The sequence below is a fragment of the Capsella rubella genome, unplaced genomic scaffold (genome assembly GCF_000375325.1).
Source record: "Capsella rubella cultivar Monte Gargano unplaced genomic scaffold, Caprub1_0 scaffold_8, whole genome shotgun sequence".
NCBI classification, from domain to species: Eukaryota; Viridiplantae; Streptophyta; class Magnoliopsida; order Brassicales; family Brassicaceae; genus Capsella; species Capsella rubella.
This window is the reverse complement of record NW_006238916.1, coordinates 11881998-11909501: the sequence shown is the minus strand read 5'-3', so window position 1 is coordinate 11909501 and position 27504 is coordinate 11881998. Positions and strand designations below refer to the sequence as shown.

General features: G+C 39.0%; 7 protein-coding genes across 8 annotated transcripts; 5 read left to right on the top strand and 2 right to left on the bottom strand.

Annotated features, from left to right (window-relative positions):
* The first annotated feature begins 48 nt into the window (after positions 1–48).
* On the top strand, positions 49–6322 carry LOC17874781 (DNA topoisomerase 3-alpha). Its single transcript, XM_006279913.2, has 24 exons — positions 49–431; positions 647–825; positions 928–1000; positions 1092–1214; positions 1320–1441; positions 1523–1595; positions 1694–1813; positions 2001–2084; positions 2174–2353; positions 2450–2578; positions 2778–2852; positions 3283–3372; positions 3501–3605; positions 3873–3907; positions 4028–4157; positions 4291–4343; positions 4423–4522; positions 4632–4670; positions 4848–4926; positions 5048–5119; positions 5217–5288; positions 5450–5617; positions 5743–5863; positions 5963–6322. The coding sequence occupies exons 1-24, from the start codon at positions 135–137 to the stop codon at positions 6201–6203; spliced, it is 2760 nt and encodes a 919-aa protein (XP_006279975.1). The 5' UTR covers positions 49–134; the 3' UTR covers positions 6204–6322.
* Positions 6323–6407: 85 nt separating this feature from the next.
* LOC17876531 (probable leucine-rich repeat receptor-like protein kinase At5g63930) lies at positions 6408–11049 on the top strand. The gene is made up of 2 exons (XM_006279856.2): positions 6408–10455; positions 10549–11049. Exons 1-2 carry the CDS (start codon positions 7521–7523, stop codon positions 10917–10919), a joined length of 3306 nt encoding a protein of 1101 aa, XP_006279918.1. The 5' UTR covers positions 6408–7520; the 3' UTR covers positions 10920–11049.
* A 2052-nt stretch (positions 11050–13101) lies between these two features.
* On the top strand, positions 13102–16786 carry LOC17877037 (probable receptor-like serine/threonine-protein kinase At5g57670). The gene is made up of 10 exons (XM_006279515.2): positions 13102–13668; positions 13752–13834; positions 13965–14196; positions 14313–14909; positions 14999–15247; positions 15336–15499; positions 15591–15670; positions 15761–15908; positions 16037–16186; positions 16286–16786. Exons 1-10 carry the CDS (start codon positions 13470–13472, stop codon positions 16517–16519), a joined length of 2136 nt encoding a protein of 711 aa, XP_006279577.1. The 5' UTR covers positions 13102–13469; the 3' UTR covers positions 16520–16786.
* Positions 16787–16918: 132 nt separating this feature from the next.
* LOC17875387 (increased DNA methylation 1) lies at positions 16919–18568 on the bottom strand. Its single transcript, XM_006282204.1, has one exon. It carries the CDS (start codon positions 18566–18568, stop codon positions 16919–16921), a length of 1650 nt encoding a protein of 549 aa, XP_006282266.1.
* Positions 18569–18780: 212 nt separating this feature from the next.
* LOC17876287 (histidinol dehydrogenase, chloroplastic) lies at positions 18781–21548 on the top strand. 2 transcript variants are annotated; one of them, XM_006280356.2, is made up of 13 exons: positions 18781–18942; positions 19073–19182; positions 19268–19320; positions 19421–19493; positions 19590–19691; positions 19778–19879; positions 19970–20041; positions 20152–20214; positions 20306–20347; positions 20433–20492; positions 20573–20683; positions 20807–20977; positions 21061–21548. In XM_006280356.2, exons 1-13 carry the CDS (start codon positions 18867–18869, stop codon positions 21433–21435), a joined length of 1410 nt encoding a protein of 469 aa, XP_006280418.1. In that variant the 5' UTR covers positions 18781–18866; the 3' UTR covers positions 21436–21548. The 2 variants fall into 2 exon arrangements, with proteins under 2 accessions (XP_006280418.1, XP_023640806.1); XM_023785038.1 differs by having other exon boundaries at positions 19061–19182; positions 21061–21541.
* On the bottom strand, positions 21539–23346 carry LOC17877006 (vacuolar protein sorting-associated protein 20 homolog 1). The gene is made up of 6 exons (XM_006279637.2): positions 23080–23346; positions 22665–22817; positions 22418–22570; positions 22086–22169; positions 21850–21991; positions 21539–21745 (listed from the first exon to the last, which is right to left on the bottom strand). The coding sequence occupies exons 1-6, from the start codon at positions 23179–23181 to the stop codon at positions 21720–21722; spliced, it is 660 nt and encodes a 219-aa protein (XP_006279699.1). The 5' UTR covers positions 23182–23346; the 3' UTR covers positions 21539–21719.
* A 264-nt stretch (positions 23347–23610) lies between these two features.
* On the top strand, positions 23611–25881 carry LOC17874759 (serine/threonine-protein phosphatase 7). The gene is made up of 6 exons (XM_023782145.1): positions 23611–23716; positions 24096–24512; positions 24592–25083; positions 25167–25313; positions 25404–25511; positions 25602–25881. Exons 2-6 carry the CDS (start codon positions 24117–24119, stop codon positions 25695–25697), a joined length of 1239 nt encoding a protein of 412 aa, XP_023637913.1. The 5' UTR covers positions 23611–23716; positions 24096–24116; the 3' UTR covers positions 25698–25881.
* The last annotated feature ends 1623 nt before the right edge of the window (positions 25882–27504 follow it).

The window sequence follows — 27504 nt, the reverse complement described above, 5'->3', positions numbered from 1 at the left end:
AATTTCCACAACAGTACGGTCATAGTGACATACCAAACAGAGAAAGCTAGGCTGGCTTACCACAAGAGCGGGAAAATTCTCCTACTGAAAAAATCGAAATTGCGAACCGTTAGGGTTTATTTTTTCTTCCGGCAATGTCGCGACGAGGCGGTGGCCCCGTGACGGTGTTGAACGTGGCGGAGAAGCCGTCCGTGGCGAAGTCAGTGGCGGGGATTCTGTCCCGTGGAAGTTTCCGGACTCGAGAGGGTAGGTCTCGCTACAACAAAATCTTCGAGTTCGATTACGCCATTAATGGCCAGCCATGTCGTATGCTAATGACCTCCGTCATCGGTCACCTGATGGAGCTTGAGTTTTCCGATCGTTACCGCAAATGGCACTCCTGCGACCCGGCAGATCTGTACCAAGCTCCGGTCATGAAACACGTTCCCGAGGTATGTGATGTCCTGTGTATGTGGGTGCGCGCGTGGTTGTATGATTTTGTGTTGTTGATTTAGTCATAGATTCTCTAACTAGGAATTGTTGGTTGGGTATGATTTGTTTTGGTAATTGCAACTGTAGAAAATGAGGAATTCTGGTTTATAATGAAGTTGGGGTTTGCTGAATTCCAATTTTTTTTTTTTTTTAATTCTGATTTTGTGCGAGTTAGGACAAAAGGGACATTAAGAAGACATTGGAGGAGGAAGCGAGGAAAAGCGACTGGCTTGTGCTTTGGCTTGATTGTGATAGGGAAGGTGAAAACATTGCATTTGAAGTTGTTGATGTTTGCAGAGCTGTCAAACACAATCTTTTTATACGGAGGGCTCATTTCTCTGCGTTAATTGACAGGTAGAGATTGCTGAACACTTTATTTTTCATAATCTTCTACTGATCACTCTATCTTAAACAATTGTACCACCTCTAATGATGTGTTGCCATTGGAATTGTTAGGGAAATTCACGAAGCAGTTCAGAATCTTAGAGATCCTAATCAACTGTTTGCTGAGGCTGTTGATGCTAGACAAGTGAGTATCTCCTGAAATACCTGTTGTGTGTATATTCGTTGGTATTTTCTATAAATTTGTGTTAGCTAATATTTATTTTTGAATACCTTAGGAAATAGACCTACGCATTGGTGCTTCTTTCACTAGATTTCAGACTATGCTGCTGAGAGATAGGTTTGCTATTGACTCCACGGGCGAGGAGAGGAGTCGTGTTATAAGTTATGGTCCTTGTCAGGTAATGTGAAACTAGTATCGAAGATTTTCAGAACTATCAGTCCCATTATACATATCAGAGCCATTTAATGCAGCTAGGTTTAATATTTCTCTGCCTCTATTGCAGTTTCCTACACTTGGCTTTATTGTAGAGCGATACTGGGAGATACAGGCACATGAACCAGAAGAGTTTTGGACAATCAACTGTTCTCACCAATCAGAAGAAGGCATTGCTACCTTTAATTGGATGTACTATTATCAACTGACGTGTTTATTTTTGTTCCCGTTCTATTCTTCTTGAAAGTGACATTGATATTATTTCTACTGCAGGCGTGGTCATCTCTTCGATTATGCTTCAGCTGTCATATTATATGAGATGTGTGTTGAAGAACCTACTGCCACCGTGAGTAAAAAACTAAACATCTTATTAGAGGAAGTTTTATCATCCTATCTGCATCTTCTAGTTAACAATGTGTATTTTTCCTAATATTCTCCATCCAGGTAATGAATGTTCCACATCCAAGGGAAAGATTCAAATATCCTCCTTATCCTTTGAACACCATTGAACTTGAAAAACGTGCTTCAAGATACTTCCGCCTGAGTTCAGAGCACACCATGAAGGTCTGTATGGGTATTAGCTGGTTCAGATAAGTTTCCTGTGATTCTTTGGCCTGGTAGGACTGCATGTTTTGGAAATTAATCTGAATTCTATGTATATTGGTAGAGTTTTCTGCTGTCTTGTAGGTTGATACGTCTTTGAATTACAACTACATCTCTCTGTTTAATAATATCAGAAATTTCTGGATAGGTGGCAGAAGAATTATATCAGGCTGGTTTCATCAGCTATCCTCGTACAGAGACTGATGCTTTTTCGAGCAGGACAGATTTACGTGTGAGTAACGTTTTCTCATGAGCAAGTATGCTTAATTTGGAGTTTATGATTTCCTTACATAGTCTCTTAGGATCTCTAGTTGTGTCTAGGCTATGGTGGAGGAGCAAACAAGACATCCTGAATGGGGTGCATATGCACAAAGACTATTAGAACCTGAGGGGGGACTCTGGAGAAACCCTGGTAATGGTGGTCATGATGACAAGGCTCATCCACCCATTCACCCAACAAAGTTTTCTAGCGGAGAGTCTAATTGGAGCAGAGATCACCTTGTAAGTATGGCTGTTGGTTCGGTTAACATACCCAAGCATAGGTATGATCTTGTTTTTTTTTTCGGTGGAACCAACATTTTTTCCCAACTATTTCAGAATGTATATGAGCTAGTTGTCCGCCATTACCTAGCATGTGTTTCGCAGCCAGCAGTTGCTGCGGAAACCACAGTCGAAATTGATATTTCTGGTGAGCGCTTTTCTGCATCTGGGAGAGCAATATTAGCTGTACGACTCTTCACTCACTACCTTTTAGTTGCATAATCTCTGTGGAATAAAATATGAAGCTACTTTGCTTGTTAAGATGTTTCCTGTTTATGTAGTAAAATAAAATGTAAAGCTGCTGTTTGTAGGAAACATAATTATCGCCTACTTGTCCCTTCACTAATGAATTTAATACTGACCTTAATTTCCTTTCTGTAACTAGAAAAACTACCTTGAGGTGTACCGCTTTGAGTCTTGGGGGGGTTCAGTGATTCCCGTGTATGAAAAAGGGCAGCAGGTTGTTTATTTCTATATCTCAGCTGCCTCTTTTAAATAAGTTACATTTCTTTACTAAGATATAATGCAATTGAACGGCATAACTTTGCATTGTATTTTCTAGTTAAAAGTGAAACTGGTGTCATTTTTATTATTATTAAAGTGGCCTAAAATTAGTAATTGCTACAAATGTGGAGAAGGAACACAGTTTGGATTAGTGGCTTAAATCTTAAAGCCTTCTATATTTAAATCTACTGGACTCTTCTTAAGACAGACATAATGGAGCTTCAATTAGTGGCTTACATTTTTCCCCAAAAATGGAGGCCGTCTAACTGCTGCAATTTCTAATTAAAATTCACTTATTGAATTTGTTTTGTTTACCCTAGTCCTACTGCTTGGTACTTACAACCTGGACAATCTATGACGTTTCTGAATTTCTTGGTAATATGCAGTTTATCCCAACAAGTTTGACTCTTGATTCAGCTGTAACGAGGCCACCACCGTTATTGTGTGAAGCTGACTTACTGAGTTGTATGGACAAGGTGATTAAAATTGGCTTGTTTCTCTTCTTACGTAGGTGGTGTCTGCATATTCTTGTTGACCTATCCCTAAAATTAGTATCCAATCATGTTTGTATCTCTTTATTATCCTACCTTCTTGTGAATGTTAGGCAGGCATTGGCACCGATGCGACAATGCACGACCACATTAAGAAACTCCTTGATCGGGGTTATGCTACAAAGGATGCTAATACACGATTTTCTCCAACCAACCTGGTAGCTGATATGATACTCAAACTTTCTGAATTTATCCTGTCATTTTTATTTCAACCCTTTAGAGTGTATTATTATGGCAGCATGTAGATTAGGGTTGCAACTGCTTTTGGGTGTTCATAAATGCCTACACTTTAAATTTATTAACTTCATTTGCTGGAGCTATAGCAAGACTAGTCTCCGTGGGATAATTAAATTTATGTTCTTAGCCCTTTATATGTCTGTTCAACGTTTCTGAAATTTTAGCTTACTGTACTGAACTCATTTCAGGGTGAGGCGCTTGTGATGGGATATGATGACATGGGGTATGTATAAGTTTGCATGTTAATAACAAATTTTACTTACATATCTATTTGGAGAGACATAATTTCTATCAAGCACCTAAGAGTTTGATGTGTGTCCAACCTTTTTATGTTTTTCTCCAGGTATGAACTTTGGAAACCAAATCTCAGGGCCATCATGGAACATGATATGAATGAAGTTAGTGTTGGTAGGAAAACTAAAGCTGAAGTTCTTGAAACATGTTTGCAGCAAATGAAAGCTTGTTTCTTGGATGTGAGTCAATTGTTTTTAATAGATTGTTTGCCTCTGTGGCCTAATTTATTATTTTTAAAGCTGTTGGCAACACAGTAGGCTGAAACTGAATTTCATATCTTTTGTTTGTCATTCACTAAATTAATTCTCGCAGGCAAGAGTAAAAAAATCAAAGCTCCTAGAAGCAATGACTATTTTCTTTGAAAGGTGGTCTCATTACTTTGTTCAGTACTGTGAAGCTAAAGTCTGCTTTGTCGTAATATATAATATGATACTGCATGTACAGATCTAATAACACTGATGAAGGTGAAAATCAGACAGCTGGTGAAGTTGTCAGACGATGCAATCTCTGCAATGAATCAGATATGGCACTCAGGAAGAACCGGGTAATATATATACTGCCTGAACAATATCTTCTATGTGGAATATGAACTGCTTTTCTTCCTCCTGTTAATGGGAATCACAGGTTAAACATTCTATGCCTTATCTTTGCAGGATGGCAATTTCATGGTTGGATGCATGAATTATCCTCAGGTCAGAATTTCACAGCTCTTTACCACTCGAATTGTTGCAGATTTATACTTTTTACTCTCTGTATTGCAACCTCATTTGTGAAAGTTATGATCTTATCATTTGAGATATCAGCATTTCTTCGTTTATTCTCCCTTGCTTGCATCTATTAAAATAATTTAACACATTGCCTTTTTGCAGTGTCGAAATGCAGTCTGGCTTCCTGGACCAACACTGGAAGCATCTGTCACTACTAATGTTTGTCAATCTTGTGGTCCAGGTATGACCACAGATTCTCCAGTATCAATAAATTAAAATCCAAAAGCTATATTACACTTGAATGACACAGCATTTATCTGTGAAATATTTGTCTTTATTATTAAATGGTGCAAATTCTGTAGGCCCAGTCTACAAGATACTTTTCAAGTTCCGGCAAATTGGAATTCCACCAGGCTTTGAGGTTAATCACTTAGGTAAGACATTTGCAACCACTTTGTTGTCTATCTTTTAATGCCTCACCGTGTCATCTTGATCTTCTTCTAAATGGTCATTTGGTAATTTTGTGAGCAGGTTGTGTCGGTGGCTGTGATGGCATTCTTAAACAGTTGATAGACATATGTGGAACTGGGTCCCGTTCTCAAGGTTAGTGCTTTGTAGTTAGACAATACATACTTTTCTATAAGACATTGTACAAAATTTCTTTCATCATCTTTTTTCCTAAATGAGAATGTAAGAACTTAAGTATAGTGTCCTGCAAATAGAGAACATTTAGGCTAAAAAGAATCGATGATTTGTTCTTGCAGCAAGGAGAGCTCCAGATACTGTACCTCCAAACAATATCCGAGGAAGCAATACAAGACAGAGTAATGTCTGCATACATTGTCAACAGCGAGGCCATGCTTCTAGTAATTGTCCCTCACGGGTTTCAGCATCGCGAAATTCTCGTCCTACTGGAACAAATCCGAGAAATGGTACTGTTCCTTATATAATATGTAGCAAAGATGATCATCAATTAGTTAATTTCAAACAAATTTCCCAGATCAAGTCTTCCTTATGGACTTATAATTGCATTCAAATATCGTTTGTCACTATGCAGATGAGAGTACAGTATCATGTAACACATGTGGAACACAGTGTGTTCTTCGTACAGCCAACACAGAAGCTAACAGGGGAAGACAATTCTTCTCATGTCCAACACAAGGCTGCAGTTTCTTTGCGTAAGAGCTGGGGCTTACCACGATTTTTCTCAGCATAAATCCATTTCTTCCTTTTACATCACTCAAATCTTTTCCATTTTATGCTCTGCTTGTAAACAGATGGGAAGATGGCATCAGCAACAGTAGTGGGAATGCAACAACAGGGTCTAATAGCGGTGGAAGCGGTAGACGTGGCAACCGTGGTCGTGGCCGTGGAGGTAGAGGCGGCCAAAGTGGAGGACGACGTGGCAGTGGAACGAGCTTCGTCTCTGCAACTGGAGAGCCAGTGAGTGGTATAAGGTGCTTCTCATGTGGGGATCCTTCACATTTTGCTAACGCTTGTCCTAATCGTAACTCTTAACGGTAACTTTTTCTAAGCCTACGTACTATGTATTTAAGTTAATTACTTGATTTGGGCTTATAATTTTGTATTATATTTATTGACCACAAAAATAATAAATGGCCACTTCTGCCCTGGAATTCGTTATTTGCGTAGATCAGTGTCAGCTGGGTTTATCAAATATAATATTTCACGTGCTATTCTGAATCAGTGAATCGTGCCCACCAATTTACATCTAATCTCTAATAGTTTACAATATTTAGTTATGTTGTAGCTAGTTAATGTGGATCCATCTTAAAAAAGTTAATGTGAGTACATGAAAGTGTGAAAGGTGATCGAAAGATACTAATCTTTGGCATAGGCATAATTTGGTAGCCTAGAACAGTCTGTTGGTTTCTTTCTATGATTGGTGAAGTGGGTTCCTCTTAGCACGTAGTCTCATACAAGAGTGAAACTTGGTCCAAAGTTGACAAGCTTCTCGAAGCACTTGTTCTTGGACTATATTTTACAGTCGAGCTTGTGTTCTCCCTAGTCCCTCCCCCAGTTGTTATCTTGGTTGTGGTTTTATTATCCCTTTATCAGGTGATTCTGTACGAAGATAGATTGAAACAACTGTTTTGTTTGGACTATAATTGATAAGTTACAATAGAATAATGCATGAGAATGAGATCGTGAGAGAAGGAGGAAAGCCAAGTTCTCATGCCATGTCGGCCATCTCTATCTTCTTGATTTAAGTACTTGAGATGTATACCTTCAGTTTTACAAAAAGGACCACCATTAGAAGCCTTCTAGTTTCCACTTTGACTAATTCATATATTTGTGGCTTTCTTTTTTCTATTGCTTCAAAGACAAAACGAATATTTAGTTTATTTTTTACTTAGAAATTAACAAAAGCAAAGCTGATAGGCTTCTGAAACTAATATTAAAAGACAGGCCAGTACGAATAGAGACTTTTTTTAATGAGCAAATTTCAAACTTCAAAGCTTTCAATGATCAAAAAAAACTAATCATAGCTTGACCATTTCCTTTAAATATTGTTTTCCTGGAAAGGAGAGAAAAAGGTCTGCACTTCTTCTATTTCTCTTTTTCCTTTCCTGAAACCAGTTTCAAAGGTTGTTTTCTTTGCCTAGAATCTTCAGAGGTATGTGTCCTGAATTCAGATCCTTGGTTTAAGGTCTATGTTTCTTTCAGATATACTTGTTATGCCAGACGATTTGAGTTTTTTGGATGGTCGTATGGTATTTAATCTTTAAGAGATATACAAAGAGAGGTTTTTGCAGACATGTTTACATCTTGTTTGATGTCTTCTAAGGACGTTTTAAGGGATTCCGTGTATGAATGAATGGTAAAGGAATGATGAAGCTAGCTATTTCTTTCATATATCTTCTTCTTATTCTTCTGATCTCTGAGACAAGAGGGTTGAACTTAGAAGGTCAATATCTTCTTGACATCAAGAGCAGGTTTGTGGATGATCTGCAGAATTTGAGAAACTGGAATTTAAGTGATTCTGTACCTTGTGGATGGACCGGCGTGAAGTGCAGCAATTATTCAAGTGCTCCAGAGGTTTTGTCACTGAATCTTTCGTCCATGGTTCTCTCTGGTAAGCTATCACCAAGCATTGGCGGATTGGTTCATCTGAAGTTTTTGGATCTGTCATATAATGAGTTGTCTGGGAATATTCCTAAGGAAATTGGTAACTGTTTAAGCTTGGAGATTCTGAAACTAAACAATAACCAGTTTGAAGGTGAGATACCTGTGGAAATAGGAAAGCTTGAGTCTCTGGAGAATCTGATCATATACAACAACAGAATCTCAGGATCTCTTCCTGTGGAGATTGGAAACCTTTTGTCTCTCTCTCAACTGGTGACGTACAGCAACAACATCAGTGGGCAATTGCCGCGTTCCATCGGCAATCTGAAGAGACTGAAAAGCTTCCGAGCCGGTCAGAACATGATCTCTGGAAGTTTGCCTTCTGAGATTGGTGGATGTGAGAGCTTGGTCATGCTTGGTCTTGCACAGAACCAGTTGAGTGGTGAATTACCAAAAGAGGTAGGAATGCTCAAGAACCTTTCACAGGTGATTCTTTGGGAGAATGAGTTCTCAGGGTTTATCCCCAGGGAGATTAGCAACTGCACAAGTTTAGAAACTCTTGCTCTCTACAAGAACCAGCTTGTCGGGCCAATCCCGAAAGAGCTTGGGGACCTTGTGTCACTGGAGTATCTCTACCTTTACAGAAATGGGTTGAATGGAACGATTCCTAGAGAGATTGGGAATCTCTCAAATGCTATTGAGATAGATTTCTCAGAAAACGCTTTGACCGGAGAGATACCTTTGGAGTTAGGGAACATAGAGGGGCTTGAGCTTCTTCATCTTTTTGAGAACAAACTCACAGGTACCATCCCTGTGGAGCTTACTACTTTGAAGAATCTAACAAAGCTTGATCTCTCCATCAATGCTTTAACGGGTCCTATTCCCCTGGGGTTTCAGTATCTAAGAGGGCTCTTCATGCTGCAGCTGTTTCAGAACTCCCTTAGCGGGACCATACCTTCAAAACTTGGCTGGTATAGTGATCTTTGGGTGCTTGATCTGTCCGATAACCATCTCAGAGGAAGAATTCCAAGCTACCTCTGCCTTCATTCCAATATGATCATCTTGAACTTGGGTGCAAACAACCTCTCTGGCAATATTCCTACTGGAATCACTACTTGCAAAACTCTAGCCCAACTTCGTCTAGCCAGAAACAACCTCGTTGGTCGGTTCCCATCCAACCTCTGTAAACTGGTTAATCTCACAGCCATTGAGTTGGGACAAAACAGATTCCGCGGTTCCATCCCTAGGGAGGTCGGGAACTGCAGTGCCCTGCAAAGGCTGCAGCTAGCAGACAATGGTTTCACAGGTGAGCTTCCTAGAGAGATTGGCACACTTTCACAGCTTGGCACCTTGAATATCTCATCCAATAAGCTTACAGGAGAGATCCCCTCTGAAATCTTCAACTGCAAGATGCTTCAACGTCTAGACATGTGCTGCAACAATTTCTCTGGAACCTTGCCAAGTAAGGTAGGTTCACTCTACCAGCTAGAGCTTCTGAAGCTCTCAAACAATAATCTTTCAGGTACAATACCTGTGGCTCTTGGGAATTTATCTCGCTTGACCGAGCTACAAATGGGCGGAAACTTGTTCAGCGGTAGCATTCCACAGGAGCTGGGCAGTCTGACCGGTTTGCAGATAGCATTGAACCTCAGTTACAACAAGCTTACCGGAGAAATACCACCTGAACTCAGTAATCTTGTTATGCTTGAGTTCCTCCTTCTCAACAACAACAATTTGTCTGGGGAAATACCAAGCTCTTTTGCTAATCTCTCTAGTTTGCTTGGTTGCAACTTCTCATACAACAGTTTGACTGGTCCTATTCCACTTCTCCGAAATATATCCATTTCTAGCTTCATCGGTAATGAAGGGCTTTGCGGCCCGCCGCTCAACCAGTGTATCCAAACACAGCCTTCCGCACCTTCTCAGTCAACCCGGAAACCCCGAGGAATGCGTTCCAGTAAAATCATAGCCATCACTGCAGCTGCGATAGGTGGGGTCTCTCTCATGCTGATTGCCCTCATTGTCTACCTCATGAGACGGCCGGTGAGGGCAGTCGCTTCTTCTGCTCAAGAAGGCCAACTGTCGGAAATGTCTTTGGACATATACTTCCCTCCAAAGGAAGGATTCACGTTCCAAGATTTAGTTGCAGCCACTGATAATTTCGATGAGAGCTTTGTAGTAGGGAGAGGAGCTTGTGGAACCGTGTACAAGGCGGTTCTTCCGGCTGGGTACACTCTAGCTGTCAAGAAGCTGGCATCAAACCATGAAGGGGGAAACAACAACAATGTGGATAATAGCTTTAGAGCAGAGATTCTAACTCTTGGGAATATCAGGCACCGTAACATTGTCAAGCTACATGGATTCTGCAATCACCAAGGATCAAATCTGCTTCTGTATGAGTACATGCCCAAGGGAAGCCTTGGAGAAATACTCCATGATCCTTCGGGAGACTTGGATTGGCCTAAGAGATTTAAAATCGCTCTGGGTGCGGCTCAGGGTCTCGCCTATTTGCACCATGATTGCAAACCGAGAATCTTCCACCGGGACATAAAATCAAATAATATCCTGCTTGACGACAAGTTTGAAGCTCATGTGGGAGATTTTGGACTAGCAAAAGTGATTGACATGCCATATTCAAAATCTATGTCTGCCATTGCTGGCTCCTATGGCTACATTGCCCCAGGTAAAGGTGTTTTTTTTTTTCTGCTTTTGTTTGTGCATTTAGGTATCCAGTGAGGGAGGGGACTGAGTTAAAACTGTTTTAATAATTTTGCAGAATATGCATACACCATGAAAGTGACAGAGAAGTCTGACATCTATAGCTACGGGGTGGTTCTGTTGGAGCTGCTAACAGGAAAAGCGCCAGTTCAACCAATAGATCAAGGAGGAGATGTGGTGAACTGGGTAAGGAGCTACATAAGAAAAGATGCATTGTCTTCTGGAGTTCTTGATGCTAGGTTAAAGCTAGAAGACGAGAAAATAGTCTCTCATATGCTAACTGTGTTGAAGATTGCGCTGCTTTGCACGAGTGTGTCTCCCGCCGCGAGGCCATCGATGCGGCAAGTTGTTCTGATGCTGAATGAGTCCGAGAGATCGGAAGGAGAAGAACAAGTGGATAGAGAATTGACACACGCTAGTACCCCATGAACTCTCGAGTACACTGTTGTTGTATCATCTTCTTTTTTTACCCTGAGATTATTCTTCATATATGTAACAATGGCGAATAACTAATGTAAATTCAAAAGATATACAGTAATCCCTTTTTCCTGGATCCTAATACAGTAGCTAGATATGTACTAGCACTAGCAACATGTATAGCTTAAGACAATGATTATGCAGTTCTGCTAACAAAAAGGTTATTTGCAAACAAAGATCATCAGCGATCATTTCGCTAGAAGCTTTTGCTAGGACACATATTGGTCCAATGACAAGTAAATCGTCTAAGATAGAGACAAAGCTTCGTCTCATCACAGATTGCTAAGTATAACGGTAACTTTGACTAATTTAGCTTAGCTACTATGTTTAGCATATAGTGCAATCATTTATCGACAGACTCAAACGGTAATGAAGAACATGTTTACCGTTTGTCTTTACTGGAGGCCTAAAACCCTTTTCTAAATGCAGTAGTAATTAAAACTCTATAATCCGAGACTTAATTAATTACTATCTCTCTACCGTTGGATTTATTTGTTTGGTCAAAGTTCAAACACATACATACAGTATTCTAGTCTCAAAATACAATGCGAGAGTTTATGGGATGTATTGTTGTTAATTTACCTTTTTATTTTTCGACAGGGATGATTAGGTTAGGTCTAAAGGATAATTAATTTAATTTTAATGAGACGTATAACACCACCAGGCGGCCAATAATAAAACAGTCACTTTAGCTCTGTAAATCATACTATATATAATTAGCGTAGATCACGGTTAGCTGGATTTGATCAAATATAATACTTCACGTGCTATTCTGAATCGTGCCAACCAAATTATATACATCTCTCTATATATTAAGCAAATGTGGATCTGTTTTTGCTTCATTCTTTTTTTTTGGTTTTGTTAAATAAAGTCATCTTCATGGTCTTCACTTCTCTAAGGATATGATTTTAAATAAAAAAAAACCCAAAAGATGATTCTTCGAGTCACATATTAAGACTTATTCCTAGCTACACACCATGAACTTTAATTTGAAAATAGGTATATTTATATATATTCAAACTGAAAATTCAAAACAAAGGATATATAAATATAGAGAATATATAAAAAGATAGAGAATATGTAATCGCGAGAAGAAGATCATTCTGTATTTAAGACGTCTCTAGTCTTCTTCTTTAATGGTTAGAGAGAGTAAATGTGAGAAAGTATCTTTAAGTGATAATAAAATATCATGCATGATGATGGCCCAATCTTTATTTATTAATCTTCTTTGCGTGTTAATAATAATAATAGGATAGGAGAATGGGGTGGTGTGGTATCTTCTCGAGAGATATTTTGTTACCTAAACATTAAAATGTAGGTTTAGTAAAAATAATCAACGAATGATATTAAAGATGACGACATGCACATTTAATTACTTCTAGAGAGAATAATGATTTGAGAGTTTCTGTGTTTGCTTCTTTTTTGTTTTGTCTCCGTGTGTGGCTCCCAAATCCCAACGTAGTAAATGAGATAGATTACACACTACACTATTTATCTTATCTAAAGACTACCTCATCATCATCGTATAATTCTTGAGCCGCTTTTTTTTTTTTTCTTTTTTTGGGTAAGTATTAATGCAAATGAAGTATTTTGGGAGGAATATAATAATAATAATGCAAATTAAACCATATATATACACATATAACCAAAAAAAAAAAAAACAAGGTTAGGTTTTAGCCTTTTAGGTCTCTTTTTTTTTTTTTTTTTTTTGGGGTGAATTAGGTCTCTCTTTTTTTGTGTTAAAACATAAGTAGGTGTTTAATGTCTTCACCGACGGATCTATTTTGTCCTCTACTTTTAGCTAATATTTCTTTTTATAAAAAAAACAAAGCGAGAAAAAAATAAGGGAGTCATCATCTATACTTTATTAAAATATTGAAACATGCATGATATATTATAATTTGGTGATGATAAATATATATATGATAATGACATTGAATTATCCTACATAAAAATAAAATCAGGACATAATAATTAAATAAGAATCCAAAGAGAAGAATGAAGAGAAAATATATATAAAGAGAAAAGATTCTTCTTTCTTTGTTAAAAGAGAGAATTGCATGATGGCGATATGCCCTCCTTCCCATTATTATTCTCTCCTCTCCTCGTGCTTATTTTTTTTTTCTATTTAATTTATTTACTCTCTCTTTTTTTGCTCCATTAAATTTTTATAATTATCACAAAAATTATTAATTAAAATCGTAAGAATCGGATCATTAGAATAAATCGACGGCTCAGATTCATTCAAACCAGAGAACACAAAAACATCTCTCTCCCACTTTTCTCCCGGAGACAGTTAACGTGATTCGCTCTTTCCTCTTTGCCCCAAGAGCTACACGACAATCCCACCACACACACACACAAGCCTACACACACACACACAGAGAGAAAAGAGAGAGAGAGAGAGAGAGAGATTTGCTACTGACTTGATACATTCGACAGAGTGTGTGTGTGTGTATCTGTCTCGCGACCGTGTACCGGCGGAATCGTCTTTGCTTTAAGATGATGAAACCGACCGGAGATGGAGCAGGCGAAATCGCCGGCGCCGGAGTCCAAGGAACCGTGGCGGAGGGTTCCGCTTTGTTAATTGTTGGTGTCAAGCCGGATGAATGGAGTCGAGAGGTGCTTACATGGTCTTTGGTTAATGTTGCCCGTCCTGGAGATCGAATCGTTGCTCTTCACGTTCTAGATTACTCTCTAGGTTTGTTTAAACCCTAGATTTTTCTTTGAGATCTCAGTTTTTTTTTTAATTTTGTTTCTAATTTTGTTTTTTGGTTTGTGCAGAGGGCTCAACGTCGCTTATTTCGTTGGTTAGGAGTTTTGATACTATGCTTGGTGTTTATGAAAGCTTCTGCAACTTAAAACAGGTCAAAGTTTTTCAATTTAAGCTAATTTCTGACTAATTTAAATGAAATTTGATGTTTTTTATATTTGGGATTTTTGAGGATTTGTGTATTTTCTTTTTCTAACTCAAGTCGATGGATGTCGTGTAAACAGGTAGATTTGAAGTTAAAGGTTTTCAGAGGGAAGTCAGCTAGGAAAGTTCTTGTACAAGAAGTTAAATCGTGTGGAGCAACAAGTTTAATCGTTGGTTCCTCTAAGAAACATCACACTATCCGTTCTTCAGCTTCCTTAGCCAAGTATTGTGCTAGGAATCTTTCCAAGGATGTCTCAGTTTTTGCTGTTAAGAGTGGCAAAATTATGTTCCGTAGAGTACCTAATACCAATGGTAGGTTTCTGATATTAATGGTGCTAGTTCAGGTTTTTCTGATTTGTCTACTGTGTTAGATGTCTACTTTGGTTTGTCCTCTGTTAGTTCTAAAAGTAAAGGTTTGGGCTTTGCAGGTGCAGATGGTGGTCCTCACATGAATCTTCCCTCTTTAGTGTGTGGCTCACCAGACATTGCTATTGAAGCGGCAAAGATTGGCAACAATTTTAGCCCTGCAAGAACGAGCTCACGCTGGACAAGAACTAGTCACAGTTCCTCGTTGCAGTCTCCTGAAAGCTTAGGTGTAGACAATTCGTTGGCTTTAGTGCCAGTACACACAAATGGGGCTGATTCAGGTTCCCTTGAGTCAGGACCAGGTTGGCATTTTCTTCGCGGCTTTTACGGTCATCGAAAAAGCTGGACCAAAGTTTCTGCTAAGAAGGCTGTGCTTCAGTGGGTTTCAAGGCTGCGAGGCCGGCATTCAGAAGCTGTAATCTATCTGGATAGGAAACAAAGTGACTCTGGTTGTGATGAAGATTGCTCTTCTAGTATTGATGGGGAAGATGTTTCCATTTCACGATCTGGTTCTGAGCTTATGCAGTCTCCTCTCTCTCCCTTTACTGGATCAAACAACATTCCGGAAGAGCTGGAGGGTCTACATGAAAAGTACTCTTCCACATGTAGACTATTCACCTACGAGGAAGTTCTGACAATTACCTCAAACTTTTCATCCGGTATGTCCCTTTCCCTGTTCCAACATGGGTTTGCTCTGACTTGATTTTCGCCTGTTTGCTTATGGATACATCTTTTTTTCTGTTTCCAGAGAACTTAATTGGAGAAGGTGGTAATAGCTATGTTTATAGAGGAGATCTACCAGATGGGAGGGAATTAGCTGTCAAAATATTGAAGCCTTGTCTGGATGTGTTGAAGGAATTTATTCTGGAAATTGAAGTCATTACAAGTGTACATCACAAGAATATAGTATCTCTCTTTGGTTTCTGTTTTGAGAATAATAATTTGATGCTGGTGTATGACTATCTACCCCGAGGAAGTCTTGAAGAGAACCTTCATGGTAAATAAACTAACATTTAATATTCACTCTGAACTCACTGTTATACTAGTGAAATATCTATCTTGATTGTTCACAATTCTTGATTCAGGTAATAGAAAGGATGCAAAAATATTTGGCTGGCTGGAGAGGTTCAAAGTGGCAGTGGGTGTTGCGGAAGCACTGGACTATCTACATAATACTCATGACCCAGAAGTGATTCACCGGGATGTGAAAACTTCTAATGTTCTTTTGGCAGATGATTTTGAGCCACAGGTACTGCTACATCTCAAATCATAATTTGAGTTCATTTACAGATGACTTTACAAAAGCTTCCTGATTGACATTGAATTATACTTGTTTTCAGCTCTCAGATTTTGGATTTGCTAGTCTGGCTTCAAGTGCTTCACAGCATGCGTCAGGTGGAGGTATTGCCGGGACATTTGGGTATATTACTCGTTTCTTTACACAACTACACCTTCCTTTAAAACCATTACCTTCCTATCATTCTTCCTCTTATATCTCATCCTTTGACAGTTATCTAGCACCAGAGTACTTCATGCACGGTAAAGTGACCGACAAGATTGATGTCTATGCTTTTGGTGTTGTATTGCTCGAGCTCTTATCGGGTAGAAAACCAATCTGCATCGACCAGTCTAAAGGCCAGGAGAGCCTTGTCTTGTGGGTAAGCATTTGTGTCCACAAATTCACATTTTTTCTACTTCACACCATTAGACATTAGTTTGTCAATTTGCCATCGCAATGTAATCTCTCATGTCTATATAAAATGATTGAGTTGTATCTCTTTCTCAGGCAAACCCAATTTTGGAGAGTGGAAAGTTTGCTCAGTTACTGGATCCAAGTCTAGAAAATGATAACAGTGATGAACTAATCGAGAAACTTTTGTTAGCTGCCACGCTATGCATTAAACGCACGCCTTATGACCGTCCGCAAATTGGCCTGGTAAGCTATACAAAAAAATTATCTAGTTGGTTTGCTAGAAATCTTTACTCTTTTTTCCTCACTGTTCTCTCTATTGGTGTATTATTCTTTCAAACGCAGGTCTTAAAGATCTTACAAGGGGACGTAGAAGCAACAGAGTGGGGAAAGCAACAAGTGAGAACCTCAGAAGACGAAACAGCGTATTTGACGAACATAGAGTCACATATAAACCTTGCATTACTTGATTTGGAAGATGATGCAGCTTCTGATAGTAGCCCTGAAGCTAGTAGTATCTCTGTTGAAGAATACTTGAAAGGACGATGGAGTCGCACTGCTAGCTTCAACTTCAACTAATATTTTTAGTAGTTTAACCACAAAAAATCTCAAGCATTTGACTATGGTAATTTGTAAGTTTTGTAAATTGTAATCGAATATCTGAGATTTTCAAGCTTTTAAGATGTGTCAATTTAGGAAGAGTGAAGAAGAGCTCTTGTAGAGAGGCCAAAAGTTGTCTGTGTTGTTTGTTTTGTCCTAAGAGTAGAAAATGTTATGAGTATTACGCTGCGGTGATTTCATCATTTTCGGTTTCAAGAGTAAAATAATGAAGAGAGACATGGCTAATCAACTGCTTGTAATTAAAAGACAAAAGATGTACCAACTTATATATGGACATTAAAAGTTGTACACACGATTCCCCCCACACTATTTAAAACCAAAATCTTATATACATGAGGAAAAAATTACGAGACTTGTTTATTCTGTGAGGCTTGACTCCTCTGCTGAATCATCTTCTCCTTTTTCCTTGAGAAGAAACTTATGACACATGACAGTACCAACGAAATCAAGCATCCCATGTTTCACCAGCTCCATCCTCTCCGAAGTTTCCATAACCGAGAACCCAAACCGCTGAGTCCAAGTGGTCACAACCTCTTGTGCAGCCGGTAAGACCAGTCTACGAACTCCCATTTGAGACATTTGCTTCTCCAACTCATCCATAAGCACTCTGCACATCCCACTTCTCCTGTACTTAGACAATGTCGCCACCAAAGGAATCTCGGCTACATCTTTATCCACTCTCACTGCAGCCACCGTAACAAGTTCGTTCTTTCTCTCTATCAAGACCGTGTAAAATCCGCGGCCCACCCCATTCCCGTCCCTCCTGTATATCAGTTCCTCAACAAGGTCTCTCCCAGATAAAATATCTTTGCTAGGCTCAAACCCTTGGTGAAGTACCTCGACAGCAGATTCTAGCTTGGATATTTTTTCATCATCATAGTGTTCATCTTCGTTGGGAGCTCTCATCAATGTCCAGACCAAACCACCGTCCTCGCCTACTGCAATCTTACATCCTAGTAGATTCTGAAGCGCAGAAAAGACTCTGTTGCACTGAATACTACAGAACCAGCCTTTACTGGTAACAAAGCAAGGCTCTTCTTTCAAACACTTGAGATGGAATCTTCTTTGGCACTGCTCACAATTCATCAACTTACTGTTTGCAGGTGATTCCATTGATCCACAGATATCGCAGCAGCAACAAGGACAGAACCAGAGGTCTTCCTCGGGAAGACTCGACAGACCGAGGCAAGTATGGTGAAAAGCTGAAGGACAACCATCACACAGAAGCAACTCTCCTCCAGAGTGACAAACACAACACACATCACAGTTCGTGTCCGGACCACGATCTTTTCTACAGTACCTTAGAGACTCTGTTTCATGATTGTCCTTCTGCTGCTTCTTTTCCATCACATGTAAGACCTTCTTCAGAGATTTCCCTATCCTCGACCTCCGAATCTCTTCACTCGCTGTCTTCCTTCTCTTATTTTGTTGTTGGCTTTTTACATCAACATTGAGAACGATTCTGATCTTCTCTTGGTCCCCATTAAGCGCAGCCGTATCACAATCCTCCACTCTTTTCATTATCTTCTTCTTCTTTTGTTTGTTGGATACATCAAAATTTGGAGCGATTTTGATCAATTCATCAGACGAATGTTTCTGTTTATCCGGAGCTGTGGTACTGATATCGCAATCCTCAACCCTACACCTTTTCTTCTCCTGCTTCAATACTGAGGAAAGATTACTTGGAGAGCAAGACAAGTCATATTTGGGAACGATTTGTTGTTGTTGTTGTTGAGAGTCTTGCAGGCTGACACAAGACATACAAGCCGTAGCTAAAGAGTAAAACCACTTTCCGGTGGGAGACTTATAACGCAACTCTCGCCTCTTGCCTTGATGAGGGTAAGCGAAAGCCCAACCGAGAGCCGAGAGATGTTTCTTCACCTTGATCGACAGTTCCGATCTTTTTCCTTGATCGTACTTATTTCCATCCTTCACCGTCGAAAGCCACTGCTCCACCGATCCTGGACTCAGCTCTGCTTCCATCGGAACAAAAATACACGAAGCCATATCCCAAGACTTTCACAATCTCCTAGGGTTCGCTATAGCCAGGGCTGATATAAGGTCAGGTTCACGAGAAAAAATAGGAAATTTTCCTTTAACCAATCTTGTTTATATAGTAGATTTTTTAACAATTTTAAAATATTTTCCACGTAATTTCTCAACAAAAAAAAAAAAAGGAAAACGCCTCTATTTTAAAAACACGTGTGTTAACGAAGCCCTAAGTCAAACTCGTCTGAAAGATTAGACTGTGTCGCCGGCGAACACTGAATCGAACATCTGAGCAATACCGGTGAAACCAATCTAGATGTCACTCAATTTGTCTCGTCTTTCACTTCTCTCATCCCCCCGTATCTCGATTTCAGCTCACGCTTCTCAGAAAGGTCACTCTCTTCTTCCAATTCATTCTGGTTTCGGCGTTTCTGTTCATGTGGTTTATAATCTTCAAAGTTTAGAATTGCCTTGGAATCCGATTACAAGATTCAGTTTTTTAATCTCCAGTTGCGTTAACAGGATACGTTGGATGCTCCATGAAGTCCTACAGATTATCTGAACTTAGCTTTTCCCAAGTTGAAAGTTTGAAGTCACGCCCTCGCATTGACTTCTCATCTATCTTCAGCACTGTAAGCTTTGAACTTCTTCCTTCTTATTTGATAATCATCTATTCACTTCTCTTATCCAGCTCGCTCATATTCTTATTTTCTTTAGGTGAATCCGATTATCGATGCGGTTCGTAGCAAAGGGGATTCCGCTGTCAAAGAGTTTAGTGAAGTGACTCATTCTTTATTTGAAGTGTGACTAGTCTTTCACTTCATTCTTCCTTATATGAAGTTAACTGCTTTCGTTTGCTTCACGTTTCAGATACACTGAAAAATTTGACAAAGTTCTGTTAAATAACGTCGTCGAAGATGTGTCTGAGCTTTCTATTCCTGAGGTAGTAGATTAACTTAGTGTGTAAAAGTTTTGAAACCCCTTTTATCAGTAAATGACGTTCCTTTCTCTGTATCTATCAATGCCCTCTTGTTTTCAGCTTGATTCCAATGTGAAAGAAGCGTTTGATGTTGCCTATGACAACATTTATGCATTCCACTTGGCCCAAAAGTCAACTGAGAAAATCGTTGAGAATATGAAAGTATGTCAGTTCAGTTTTTACCCATTACGTTCTTAAGTCTTCTTCACACATGATGTGTACTAATCTTCACTTGTTAACTCTGTTAGGGTGTCAGATGTAAAAGGGTTTCAAGATCTATCGGTTCTGTAGGTCTTTATGTGCCTGGTGGAACAGCTGTTTTGCCATCAACTGCTTTGATGCTTGCAATTGTAAGCTCTCATGTTTATTACTTTTACTTGTTCATTCTTCTTGTAATTTTGTAATAATCTGGTTTTCCTTACTTTTTCTTTCTCTCGCAGCCTGCTCAAATTGCTGGATGTAAAACAGTTGTCCTTGCAACTCCACCATCTAAGGATGGTAGCATATGCAAGGTAGTACTCGATATTACTCACATTTTTTTTTTTTTATTATCTATCTTGTTACTTTTTTTGGGGGATCAAAATCTTGTTACTTATTTTCTGAGTTTATTATGTTTTTTCAGGAAGTTCTGTATTGTGCCAAGAGGGCTGGTGTAACTCACATACTCAAAGCTGGTGGAGCACAGGTATGGTTGTTTGTCTTTTCGCCTGTGTTTATATGTTGGTGATTATTATTATTCTCTCTAAGATTGTAGATATTTCACTTTCGATTTGCAGGCTATAGCTGCCATGGCCTGGGGAACAGATTCTTGTCCTAAGGTAAACAAGGATTAATGTTCCTTGGTAGCTACACAAACATTCTGCCAAGCAACCATACATGAAATTGCTTTGGTTATTATGGCAGGTTGAGAAGATTTTTGGTCCTGGGAATCAATATGTTACAGCTGCAAAGATGATTCTTCAAGTACAGATATCCTTCCTCAATTTCTTATGGTCCTTACTTGTTTGTAATACTCTTTAACATTCGTTTTCCTGTTACTGCAGAACAGCGAGGCAATGGTTTCCATTGACATGCCTGCTGGCCCTTCAGAAGTCCTAGTTATCGCTGACGAACATGCTAGTCCAGTTTACATTGCTGCAGACTTGCTTTCTCAGGTACTTTCATGGAATTGCGATTCTCAATATAAAACATGGGAAGGAGTCTGTGTCTGCGTTATTTGTGTTCTTCAGACCTACAGGGAGCGGCTAACTTGGATTTTTTTTTGGGTTTCTCTGCAGGCTGAGCACGGTCCAGATAGTCAAGTTGTTCTCGTTGTTGTAGGTGATGGTGTAGATCTTAAAGCCATTGAAGAAGAAATCGCCAAGCAGTGCAAAAGCCTTCCTAGAGGAGAGTTTGCTTCAAAAGCACTTAGTCACAGTTTCACAGTATTTGCCCGAGATATGATTGAGGTATCCCTCTGTTTGCTTCACCCTTTCTGTTACTATCTCAAAACAACATCTGTGACATAACTGTTTGCTCTTTAATTCTCCAGGCAATATCTTTCTCAAATCTGTATGCACCAGAACATTTGATCATCAATGTCAAAGACGCTGAGAAATGGGAGGGACTGATTGAGAATGCAGGTTCGGTTTTTGTAGGGCCATGGACTCCAGAGAGTGTTGGGGATTATGCGAGTGGGACAAACCACGTTCTTCCAACATACGGATATGCAAGAATGTACAGTGGCGTTTCGCTCGACTCTTTCCTTAAGTTCATGACTGTACAATCTTTGACAGAGGAAGGTCTGAGAAACCTTGGTCCTTATGTGGCTACTATGGCTGAAATCGAAGGTTTAGATGCACACAAGAGAGCTGTCACTCTCAGACTCAAGGATATCGAAGCCAAACAGCTTTCCCAAACAAATTGAGATTCAGGTTCAGACAAAAGAGGCAAACTGGTTTTTGTATTCTGTAAAGATATTTGGTTCTCTAAGATTGGTTGATAATAAAATAAGAGATGTTGGAAAACTCTTACCATAAACTGGTTTTTCATTAGTGAATGTTGGCCTTTGATTAAAACACAATAGGATTCCAAAATATACAAATTTGACAGTGACGTCAAGATTACACAGAACACTTCAAGAGCAATAAAGACACAAATAAAAGTGCAAAAAGAATGATAAAATCGGTCTTGTTAATCAGTTTTTCTAGCTCAAGCCGGCAAAGGTTCTTCAAGAACTGCAGCGGGAAAAAAACAGGCCAAACAAAAAATGTCCTGAGTTCAGTTCTTGCAAGTCTAACAAGGAGAAGAAGAAGAGAAAGAAGAAGACCAAAGTAAATACCTTTTGTTTTTGTGGCGGATTCAGCTGGTGTGATTTCTGAAATGGAAGCGACAGGTGTTTTTGTTGGCACATCCGGAAGATCCAGCTTCTCAGAATCCTCGGACTCCTTTGTAGGCACTTCAGGCATCTCATCAACAATGAGCTTTAGGCAAAACATCCATGACCATGAGTCTCTCTATCTAGTAAAGATAATAATAAACAAGTTTGTTTTTGAAGAGCCATGAAACAAAACATACCTGACTTTCTAGGTTGTCGAATTCTGCTAATATATCTTCTTCATCCTCTGCTGATAGTTTCTCTCCCAATATAGCATTCAGCTCCTGATATTCAGAAATGTCATAGTCATCAAACACAAAGGCTCGACTAAAAAGATTATAGATGATTTGAATCTAAACAAGCTCAGAACAAAATGTAAAAAGCGGTAGTAGCAGGAAGCTACTAATGAACTTCTCTGTTTACTCGGGAATCAACAATGAAGATATTTGCATTCTGACAAAGCGGATAACATACTAATGAATCAAAAAACTCAAACATTTAAATGATAAGATTTCCAAAGTTTGTGACTCACATCTTGATAAGCTTTAGCATCAGCAGTATCATCCATTAGTTTTTGAACATCATCAAGGTCCAACTCGCTTTGAATGGCCTTAATAGCACTATTACCCTGCTTTAAGCTCTCAAACACTGCCTTTTGTTTGCTCGTAAGTTCAATATCTGCCAACTGAGGGTTCACATGAAAGTTTGAGAAAATGTCTCTCTGAAAAGCCATAACGATGCTGGATACATATTATAAAGAGAAAAGGAGAAAGATTTACTTGTTGTTCAACATTGATGACCCACTGGTCAACTTGCTTCAATAATTCTTCCTGAGTCCGTTTCTTCCTCAACGCTAACAAAGCCCTGTCCTTTCGCTTTTCGCGGATTAAGTCTCTTGCAGCTTCCTTCTCCGCTTCAATTACTTTCTCAAGCTAAAGTAGCAAAATTTGAGAAGATGGGTTGGTTAGTTAACAAAGAGATGAGACAAAAGAAGTCACAAGCTGGAGTTTTTTCATCACTACTAACAAAAAAAAAAAAAAACTCAAAAGAAACATTTAAACAAATCAAAACCATCCATTGGACAACAATTGACTTCGAGAGATTCTCACCAATCCATTTGATCTCAGATAAGAAAGAAGTAAAAATCCGATCAAAATGAATAGAGACTATAACAAGTGAGAATCAAAAAAATACCTTCTGTTGATATTGACCAAGCTTACGTCTTTGAGTTTTGAGAGATAGAATCGCTCGATCAACCTCCGTGATCTGTGGTTTCTTCACGAACAAATTCCCCATCTTTCGTCACTTATCGACTCCAACAATTCAGAAACCAAACAATTCGAAACGAGCAGATATATAGCAAGATCGAGACGAAATCGATTTAAAAGTTTTCTAGATTTCCCAATAATGTTGCTCTCCAATTTCAAACCAAGTCCAAGTTTTCCCCTTTTCAGTTGGATCAACTGTATGCAATTATCAGAGGAGAACACGACCCGGACCGGGAAATCTAATTTGAAAGCGAACCGATTTAATCGAAATCAAAAACCGAATTCGAACTAAGCGTTTACTACGAGCGATAGCGCATAATTGCAAAACGCGGTTTTATAAATCGGTCGGTCAGCTTCTAATAAAACCCGGTTTGGGATCATGAATCTTTTGGCTGGTTCGAAACGTCGTCGTTGGAAGCTTGGAGCATATGAATCTAACTAACTAAAGCCAGACAGGACAGATCCTAAATCTCGTTCTCGACGACGGAACTCAAGGAAGAGAGAAAGCAAAGTAGAGCTAGGTCCAAAGATCGAAGCTTAAAATTCTCTCCACATCTTACCCGGTCAGTCTTACTCTGTTCCGAATTGCTCTTTGTTGTGTTTGGTATTTCAATTTTGGTGCTATAACTACTTTGCATGATTCGATTATTGTAATTTTTTCTATTCTCTCGAATTTTAAATATGTATGATTTGATTTATCTTCTCTTGAGTTGAAAGATTGAAGGGTGTTGCTTTGGTTCGATTTTTATATCCTAGCTCTTCAGTGAGCTATCTTTTGCTGTCTTTGATAGCTAAAAAGTGGAAACTTTGGTTATGTCTTGATCACTCTCCTTTTGATTGTTTCTTTGGTTTCATCATATTGTGTTATATGTGGTTTGAATTGATTATATATTCGTATAAAAGACTTGCCTTTACCAATCCTTATAAATTGTGTGTTTACAGTTATAGCTTCAGTTAATTTCAATGGAAGCTGTTCCACCATCTCCCATTATATGGCCGAATGGAGGTGAGCTCACGAACGAGTGGGTACATGGGCTTATGTCGTCTTTCGAATGGTCTTCATGGAATCTACCTCCTTCCCAGTTACCTTCACTAATGCCAGTCAACGTCTTTGATTCCCTCGTCCTCACCGCTTCCAAAATCCTCCACAAAGAGCGTAACTGTGTTCATATCGATGATCTTGATTCCGAATCCAACGTTGTTGTGGTTGGTGACATTCATGGTCAGCTCCATGACCTTCTCTTCCTATTGAAAGATACTGGCTTTCCTTGTCAAAACCGGTGTTATGTATTCAACGGAGACTATGTGGACCGTGGTGCTTGGGGGCTCGAGACCTTCCTTGTTCTCTTGTCCTGGAAGGTCAACTCTTAACTAGCTGTTTTGCTAATGGCTCAAATCTTAGTTTTTCCTAACACCCCTTTTATTTTTGATTGTTTAGGTTTTAATGCCGGATAGAGTCTACCTTCTCCGTGGTAATCATGAATCCAAATATTGTACATCCATGTACGGTTTTGAAAAGGAAGTGCTTACAAAATACGGCGACAAGGGGAAACATGTGTACCGCAAATGTTTAGGTTGCTTTGAAGGTCTTCCTTTGGCTTCTATTATTTCAGGACGTGTGTATACTGCACACGGAGGTCTTTTCCGTAGCCCAATCTTGCCTAAGAGAACAAGGGGGAAAAAGAACCGTCGGGTAGTTCTTCTAGAACCTGAGCCGAGCTCGTTGAAACTCGGTACTTTAGATGAATTGATGCAAGCTCGAAGATCAGTTCTTGATCCTCCTTGGGAAGGTTCAAACTTGATTCCTGGGGATGTTTTATGGTCCGACCCTTCAATGAGTCCAGGCCTTTCGCCAAATGAACAGAGAGGCATTGGTCTTCTTTGGGGTCCTGATTGTACAGAGGAATTTTTGAAGAAATACGAACTAAAGGTGAAACCAAACTAAGATATTGATACTGGTTTGCTTCCCAAATACTGATTTGGATTACATGTTTTACTTTATTATTGATGCAGTTAATCATCAGATCACATGAAGGTCCAGATGCTAGAGAGAAGAGATCTGGTCTTGGTGGAATGGACCAAGGATATACAATAGATCACACTGTCGAATCTGGAAAGCTTATCACTATTTTCAGTGCACCAGACTATCCACAATTCCAAGTATGTACTTTACACGCCTTTCGAAATTGTATTTTCTAAAACTCGTAAGATGCAGATCAAAATCTTTCTGTTTCATTGTGTTTTGTGTAGGCAACAGAAGATAGGTACAAAAACAAAGGAGCATATATTATATTACAGGCTCCTGATTTCTCCGATCCTCAATTTCATAGTTTCGAAGCTGTTAAACCGCGACCAAAGGTAAATAAGTTCACCCTTCTTGTAACCAATTAGTTTTTGTTCTGTGTTTTTGGTAGATACATAAGTGACATTTGGTTTTAAAATTTGCAGGCGCATCCATATTATGACTTCGAAAATGTGATTGATTCTGATGATGAAATGGATAAGTCGGCTTTGGACACCAATGACGAACAACCAAATCACTGACCATTCTTGGAAATAGCTGAAAAGAAGAATCTTGAAATGAAGTTTTTTACAGTTGTTGTGATTGATCATTGTTTGCAAAGAGGACCATGGAAGCAAATGTAAAGAAAAGAGATGAAGAAAATCATTTGTAGAATTACCATTTATTCGAGTTATGGGTGGAAGATTAGCCCGCTTCAGTTTCTTAGTTCTTAAACCTTTTTTATTTTTAAAGCATACAAATCAAATCAAAACCGAATTAAACCGTCTTTAAGGTGGTTTGACACGAGCGAAGATCGGAAACTGGAAACATCGACGCTGGTGACAGTAACTTGCTGTGAATTTTCTTGGCACATGACTTAGTGGTGAGTTTACTCTGTTTCGCTTTGAAAATGGAAGCTTTGTGCTTAGGTTTTTGATAAAGTGATTGGAGAAAAAAGAATCGGTATTGATTGAATTGAGAATGATCACAGAGCAGAAGAGATTCCTCAAGAACAGGGCCATTGATGGGACTATTGCTTTTCCCAGAGTAAATGCAGTTTTGGTGCAGACCATTTCTCCAGTTTATGACTTTGTCTGCTTCTTGCCTTACTGTGAGAAACAGGTATATGTCTTGTAGATTAACTTGGACTTCCTCTACTTTTTTTTTTTTTTTTTTTTTTTTTTTTACTTAAGATCTTGAGGTAAGATTTTTCTCTGTTTTGTCAGGTTAGCCTAAATCTTCTTGAGGGTCTAGAGAGGTCAAAACAAAGTGCTGAATCGACTCGTAGTTTAGTCAAATAGAAGTTTGTGGGTCAAGTTATGTGTATGTCGGCATTATAGTTTTTTTTCCCGTTGGTGGATCCTTGACATTACTAGAATCTTATCCAAGGCAAATTTCTGTGGTTATGAAATTCTAAGCAACAAGACAGCTTATTAAATGCCGAATAGGGTAGCAATTTGTTCCGATGAATGTATGTCTTCTTGTGATAGACTAGACAGTATGCAGTGGTGGTTGATGCTACCTTATCGTATGGTTCCTTACTGCACTTTGGAGCATTTATTGCTATTGTTTCCGATTGTGTCGAGTGCTACAAACTAATAATGGTCTTTTCTTTCTCAAATGGTACTCGAAGAAGCAGCTTCATCGTTCTCAAAATGGCACGAAACGAAACACATCTAAACTACCTCTAGCATGCAGCATTTTATGAATGCATGATTCGTTCCAAAGTCTGTCACGGGGAATCTCAAGTAATAAAGCGTAAAAGTTTAACTGTCCTGTCAACCAAATAGTTTCATCATTCATTCATCTAGATATGTTCACATGATCTTTCCCTATTTCATCACCGATATGGTTACAACATTTTTGAAAAAACTTGAAATGTTTTATCTAACCTTGACCCTTGTATCGGATGTTGTGGAGAACACACCAACCCATGTGGGTGGTTGTTGGTTTTTACTAGTGTAGTGTACTTTGTTCATCGACAATCATCGACATGTACTCACCACCATGTTTTTTTTTCTTTCTATTTTCATGTGCGAAAAGGTCTCTAAACAGTCACTGTAACACTCTCATGTCAAGCCTAAATGATTTGAAGGTGTCCTATCTTGTCTCTCTAATAAAACTGTTTTAACTTTTAAGACATGTGCCTTGAATTTTATGATGATTTTTCATGTAGTAATATAATCTCCACAAATCGTTAGATAGTGATGATGTTAATTTCATATAAGAGTTAGAATAATGCAACAAATATGTGTGTGATGGATGAGTCGTCGAACACATTATAAATTTGAAAGAGGTGACAACAAATGTCAACATTAGAGACTATCTTGATCATCTAGAGTTTTTGTC